The 7,039-nt window shown below is 39.1% G+C and overlaps 2 protein-coding genes across 2 annotated transcripts; one reads left to right on the top strand and one right to left on the bottom strand.

The window, feature by feature from the left end:
* The first annotated feature begins 703 nt into the window (after positions 1-703).
* Positions 704-4,072, top strand: LOC129727494 (DNA repair protein complementing XP-C cells homolog). The gene is made up of 3 exons (XM_055685363.1): positions 704-971; positions 1,031-2,942; positions 3,009-4,072. The coding sequence occupies exons 1-3, from the start codon at positions 838-840 to the stop codon at positions 3,933-3,935; spliced, it is 2,973 nt and encodes a 990-aa protein (XP_055541338.1). The 5' UTR covers positions 704-837; the 3' UTR covers positions 3,936-4,072.
* Positions 4,073-4,491: 419 nt separating this feature from the next.
* Positions 4,492-5,667, bottom strand: LOC129730557 (uncharacterized). Its single transcript, XM_055689976.1, has 2 exons — positions 5,199-5,667; positions 4,492-5,138 (listed from the first exon to the last, which is right to left on the bottom strand). The coding sequence occupies exons 1-2, from the start codon at positions 5,561-5,563 to the stop codon at positions 4,619-4,621; spliced, it is 885 nt and encodes a 294-aa protein (XP_055545951.1). The 5' UTR covers positions 5,564-5,667; the 3' UTR covers positions 4,492-4,618.
* Between the last annotated feature and the right edge of the window lie 1,372 nt (positions 5,668-7,039).

Genomic DNA, 7,039 nt, shown 5'->3' with positions numbered 1-7,039 from the left:
TAAATCTTTTAGTGGTTTAAAAAAATGTTTATACTGCAATAAATCAACTATACGACGCATCCAGAAGAATGTTTTATTAAACCGGTGATCTAGCGTTCGCGTCTATAAGAGCTAAAGAATTGCTCTTTGAAAGACTTCAAACGCATGTATGCAGCATTTGAACAACATGTGCAGAATAGTTGCGGAGTTGCCGTTTGAAACGTTCAAATAGCTTTTATCGAGATGTGATAAGTGGAGACCTTTAAAGCGCTTCAACGCAGCACATATTTATTAGTGCTGCTGGTATTCACTTGCAAACGTTTGAACAACTTCTGTTAAGCTAGAGTTTCACTGTTGAATAAGTACATGAACAAAGATTGCTGCAATGTTTGTTCAACAAATAGTTCAACGTGTTGTTTATTCAGCATCGATTGCTTCAACACTGCTCTCATAACAGCTTCCAAATTGTTTCTTGCGTACCGAACAAAAATCGATTTTTTGTAAAATCGATTTTTCAGGCTCGATTTTGTTATGAATCGATTTTATTGATTTTGATTAATCGATGCAGGAGAATCGATTTTTGTTCAAAGATCGCCCATTGCTAATTGAGGTAGGGTTTCCATTCTCTTGAGTATCAGCAATCAATTTGATCGTGGGTAAGGCGAAAATTCTGAAGGGAACAAACGTCATTCATTTTTTTTGGTTTGTTTTTATTTTACGTGATTGACGTTCGTGAGATTTTTATTATTATTGGAGTGAAATAATTTGTCTACCTAGTTCATGAAAAATCATGTTTTTAGTGAATAAAACCGATAGTTAACTACAATTGGTATACCGCAACTCTTGAAACACCACAGTATGGATTCCGAGGAACTAGAGGAATCGCCATCAGAGTTTTCTGCAAGTGAAGACGAATGGAGTCCGCAAAAAGTTGGTGTTTCACCGACGAAAGATAAAACTTTCAACGCAAAACACAGAAGTCAATCAAACAGGTATAGTGAAATATTTGGCTAATTTCGCAGCTTTCACAATTGTTATCAATTTATTTTAGTGGAAAAAGTACGTCAAAAAAACTTCCACTAAAACCAACACGAATCTCCAGAAGAATAGCCACCCGTTTGGGAAAGCCGCTCTCTGATCACGAGACAGATTCAGATTCTGCTGCACCAGCAGCAGAGATTCAATCAGAGGAATCGTATTCCTCCGAAGAAGAACCACCGAAGAAGCGTCCCACCAAGCGGCGTGTTAACAAGTCCTGCACCAGTCCGAAGAAACCCATTAAGCTAACCACATTCACTGTGGAGCAGTTGTATAAAAAATATCGGCCAGATTTGGCAGCTAGTTCCTCCAGGAAAACTTCGGCTGTTAAAAGAAAGGCTGAGAAACCTAAGCCGCAGGAAGACGATAGCAGCGGGGACGATTATCTGATGGATCCAGATGAACTGGATTTGGATTCGGAATTTTTCAACCCAATTGAGACTACTTGTAAATCGGATGTGGTTTTCGATTGCAATGCCGGTTTGGCTGTGGGCCAGTCTGATGATGAGGATGAAAATCAACCACTGAGCAGCGTCAAAAAGTTAGATGAAATTTGTTTGGATATAAACCGAAAACTTATCAAGCAAATAAGTGAAGCTGGGTGTAATTTAATAAATTCGGCTGAAGCGTCAGAAGTCTCGCAGGGTCGTAAAGTCGAGCAGAATCTAGAAGAACAAAATGTCTCGAATCTCTTGCTGGCAGGGGAGAGAAACAATCTTAAAAAGGCAATCCTAACGTCTGGTGGAAATAACTCAGTTTCCGTAGAAAAAAATCAATCACAGGATCAAGAAAAAGTAGTAGAATTTACCATCCGAACTAAACCGCTTGAGCCGAGTAAACCGCAAAAGAAGAAGGTAGATTTGTTGACTGCCATTAAACGACTGATGAATCGCGAGAAGCGCCAAAATCAAATTTATTTACACAAGGTGTCGGTACTTTGCTGGATAGGTCACGGAACATTTTTGAACAAAACACTGACCAAGAGTGATTTGCAGGAACAAATCACAAAAAAGCTTCTGCCATCTCCTAACTGCCGACCGAAAGGTCGCACAAATTTACTTTATTTCGAGCAAATCACACGGTACTTTCGAAAAGTCATTAAACTGAGAAACAACGAATGGCATTTTCGTTCTAGCAGCACTAATTGTCCACCGTTGGCGGCAATGCTGAAATATCAGATATTGAAGAAAACTGCATTTTCGAAGCGGGATTATATTTTACTATTTTTGTTGATGTTGCGCTCATTGTGTATTCACAGCCGGTTAGTGATGTCTCTGGTGGTGCCAGCGAAGCAGGTGTCCCCAAAAGATTTTTATCGTATGACAGCGCAAAGTTCTCACGATTTGGAAGCAGATCGGCGTTTGTTGATGGAGTTTCACCGTGCACCCAAGCACAGTACCATTTTCAAGGTGAAGGAGAAGCTTGCCACTTTAGTCAAAAAAGATTCCGATGAAATACGGAGTAAAGCTAGTAAAAGAAAGCGTCTCATGCGTTCTATGGCTTCCATTCCCCAGCTGGATGGTAGTAATGACATCGTCGAATCTAAAGCTTCCAAGGGTAGCGGGCTGAAATTAATGCAGGAATCTTTTTTGGATGTCGAACAAAAAGTTAATTCTAAACTTCCCAAGCGACAGAAAAAAACGGAAGAACCAGCTTTTTCCGAAGGCTTAGATGAGACGGTCCGGCGACGCAGGGAAAAAATACTGGCAGCTTATCGAGCTTCCAAGGAACAGCGGGTGTGGCAGCAGACATCTAGTGAAGATCAGTATGTCGAGTCTCACAGTAACAAAGAAGGAAAACTGAAAAAAGCTCGCCGTAATCGACCAGGTGTGGATATGTGGGTAGAAGTGTACTGTGAGCTTGAGGATAAGTGGATTTCGATCGATGTACTTTCCGGAAAGGTGCACCGTTTGGAAGATGTGGTGGTAAGAACTGTTTGGTAACTATCAATTAAGTTATTTGAGAATTAACGCAAAGATTTAATTACATAGAACGCCGCTTCGCAACCGATCACGTATGTGCTTGCGTGGAACAATGACGGTACGATCAAAGACGTTTCTCCTCGTTACATTTCCCGCTTGGGAACCAAGAAGAGCAAGCTTCGAGTAGACGACGCATGGCTGGAAGCGACGCTCAGCCCATATCGTATTCGTCGTGCAACGCGTCGCGATCGCAGCGAGGATTTAAAGTTCGATAAACTGCTCAACAAACGTCCGTTCCCAGAGCAGATAGCCGAGTATAAAAATCATCCTCGCTTTGCACTAGAACGTCATTTGCTGCGACATGAAGCCATCTACCCGAGGGATGCAGTCGTGTTGAGTCACATCAAAGGTGAACCTATCTATCCGAGGGATTGCGTGCATGCGTTACTCTCAAGGGAAGGTTGGCTGCGGCAAGCGAAAACGGTGAAATTGTATGAAGAACCATACAAAGTGGTTAAAGCCAAAGCCCGACTCGACCGATACACAAGAATATCGGTTAGTGGTGGACAAACCGAACTGTTTGGAGCCTGGCAGGTTCAGGATTATGAACCACCGGTAGCGGAAGATGGCAAGGTACCTAGAAGTGCCTACGGCAATGTGGAACTATTCAAACCTTGTATGCTGCCGAAGGGAACTGTGCATCTGCAGTTGCCAGGGTTGAACAAAGTCTGCAAACGGATGCGGGTGGATTGTGCGTCCGCTATTACCGGGTTTGAGTTCCGAAATGGAGCTTGCCAGGCTATTTACGATGGGTACGTTGTTTGTGAGGAATTTCGCGATCAGGTAATTGATGAGTGGTACCAGGACCAGGTCGAGCTGGAGCGCAAACATGATGAGAAGATCAGAAAGCGAGTTTACGGCAACTGGAAGCGGCTTATTGTTGGCTTGTTTATAAGGAAGAAGCTTAAGGATCGATATAATTTTGATAATTTTTAGATATGTGTCTTTGAAATATGTTATGTTACAGAGCATAAATTGTATAAATGTTATTTTTAATTAATAAGCTAAGAGTAATGTAAAAATGGGCGTTCAACGAGATTCTATTAAATAGAGCAAATTTATTAGCCACACAATTTTTTTTCAAGATAGCGGAATTATTGGAAATAAACGAAACTGCACTAAACAACTTTTTGTTTTGGATACGATACGACATCGCTATCTGCAAAATGAAAAACTGCAGAACACAACATCTATCAGGCGGAGGATCATCTTTCGGTATTTAAATTACGTATTAAAACTGTCCGAAATGGCCATGGGCCAGGTGTCATTCAACAGATTTCGATAATTTTTTTTTCATTTGAAATCGAAGGAGAACACTATAATTTTTTTCGATAAATCACATTTTCTACAGAAAATAACGCTTTTCCGGCTGATATAATTTTTTTAAGAAAACCATGTGTTAAACAACCTAATTGTGTAAGTTTCAAAAAATCGAGTAAAAATAGACGCGTCTTCAGTGTACCTAATCGAGTTAGACAAGCTTTTATTGGCAAAGCTTTTTCAGCAACTCATTAGATTTCCACTAGGTGGCAATGAACGGTGATCCCCGCAAAAGTTACATATTATGTTATGGATGTTAAAGTTGAATTACGTTATTTTAGATGGTTATATTCTCATCATTATTTATATAATTTCGTTTTCAAAATTTCTCTTGACAGTTGAACAGCCGCGTTATTCCCGGAGCGTTCTCGCAGAATTTTCGTTGTCATACTGTCCCGTCTATCGAGAGTCGTGTTGGATTTATTCTGAGCAACATCCTTTTCATTGCGAACACCAGCAATAACGCTCTCGACAAATTGCGCCAGCCCTACGCACATATGTAAGTAGAGTTCATGGTCGTGAACAGCGAGCGGTACACCCGCATATTTAACAATTGTTGCATATAGCGTATTTATAAGTCGTTTTCTTTCTGTACTTAGCTGGGATAAATCTTCGATGTTGGCATCAAGCACCAAACTCGGGAGTTTTCTGAAAAACGTTTCGGCTAAACGGTCAAACGCTTCGCGTTTGTTATTGGTTGCAAGCTTTTGCTCCACATTAGCAGCCCTTTCCTTGTCCAAACGAGGTCGACGAGATTTGGGAGGTGATTGGACCGGATCTTGGATGCATTGCTTCAAATGCACTCTTGATGTAATTTTGCTGTTTAATCGAAAAAAAAAACTTTATAGGAAAAGTAGTTGAATGTTAGTGTTAAGTTACTGCAAGGAGTTTTGTGCCTGAATCTGCTCATTTAAATTTTGCACTGATCTTTCTCCGAGCATATAACCGAATTGTTGGAGCGTGTTTTCTAAGCAATAGGCCTTTGGCCTCGCCAGCGTTTCCAAGCGGAGAGATACCGTTGATCGTATTTCTCTGGGGTCCACAGATGTTGCCATGCTTGATGATGATGATGTGGCTTTAAGAGCTGGATAGAACTGGACTCCTTCTTCGAGGTCTATTGGCATTTCTCCGGCATTTGAAGGAATGTGAAAAGCATCATTCAGCATCGATTCTGATTGTGACGGGGAAAAATCTTCCGGAGCTTCTCCCTTCATACCGTTTTCTTGAATTTTGACTGAATCCATGTTTTTGATTATTTTCTATTTTGTTCTTTTACTGAAATTTTGATTTCTACCTAAAATAGTTATTTGCCTATTTTTCGACTGCCAAATTTCGATTATCTGTTCAGCCTACTGTGATCACCGTTGGATTTTTGAAATTATCGTACAATTTTGGGCCGAATTAGTTTCAGATACCTAGTCGTCATTTTTAATTCTACATTTAATCATTTTACTCCTTTGTAATGCTATGTTAATAATGCTATAATTTAGTCGTTTTAGTTTGGATAATAAGATTAATCTTTTTAACATTCGAAAGATGCATGACTCATGGTTGTTCAAGTTGAGATATTTTTTTGGCGTTCACTGGTTTTAAGAAACGTGTTTTTCATTATACTGAGTCCATTTTCTTTCTCGACCATTTCTGGTCTGTAGAAGTGTTTCTTAATATTTTGAGTTCAATTAGGAATTATTTCCTAATTTGGCCTGTGAAGGAGTTTTTTCGACCTTTCGAGCCTAAACTCAGAATTGAATTTATTTTAGTACTTGTACAAGATATTAATATTGAACCGTATTATGATTAAAAACGTTAATTCATCGATCTTATATTTCATATACCTACACTATGAAAAAATGTCACGATTACTTCAAGTGTTTTTGCACTTGACTCAATTCGTCACATAGCCCTGCAAGTTGAAAAGATTTAGTGTTGAATTCTCGATGATTAAAGGCCTAAACAGAATTGATACGTTTGCGTTGCGTTGACGTTAATTTGACAGAAAATGTAAGGACCAACTGTCAAATTGCCGCAAACGCAGCCGAAACGTATCCATTGTGTTTAGGCCTAACCACTTTCCAATTAAATGATCTTGCGTTGAAAACTGGTTAATGGAAATCACCATCGTATTATAATGAATATCTCTTGTATTATCACCACTGTTTAAATCAATTGAATTACAGCTGCAATTCAAATTGACAAACGTCAAAGCCGTGAAGTGAAACAAAAATAGTGACGATGACGAACGGCGCAAGGAGCACATTTACCCAGAAATCAAAAATTTGTTTGAGCGTATATAATTGGATCTTTCAATTAAAATAACAATAAACGAAAGAATTTATTGTGAATTTATCTTATCATAAGCATATCAATAAGGATGAACATCACAACAGAAAATAAAGTGATTTGCTGTTGATTTCATCGTTCCTTGCATTAATAATTTCGAAAGATTTTCATTCAACTCTGAAATGTTAGGTAAGTAGCGCGAATTCAACAGCAAATCACTTTACTTCGGCGTGATTTTCATTTAGGGTAGTTTGGGGTAATTTGGACCTCCTAAGGAAAACTCCTGTTATTTCGTAACCTGTTTTTTCTATCCTATAAACGTAATGTATTATAATAATATTGATCTGTTTTCTATGTTTCTGCACGGAGAAATCATGATATTGAGGTCAAAAGAACAAAAAAATAACGAAACTGAAAACAATGATTTTCGGACATAAAAA

Source organism: Wyeomyia smithii, chromosome 3 (assembly GCF_029784165.1).
Source record: "Wyeomyia smithii strain HCP4-BCI-WySm-NY-G18 chromosome 3, ASM2978416v1, whole genome shotgun sequence".
Lineage (NCBI taxonomy): Eukaryota > Metazoa > Arthropoda > Insecta > Diptera > Culicidae > Wyeomyia > Wyeomyia smithii.
The sequence above is the reverse complement of the archived record's forward strand: the minus strand, read 5'-3'. Positions and strand labels throughout refer to the sequence as shown.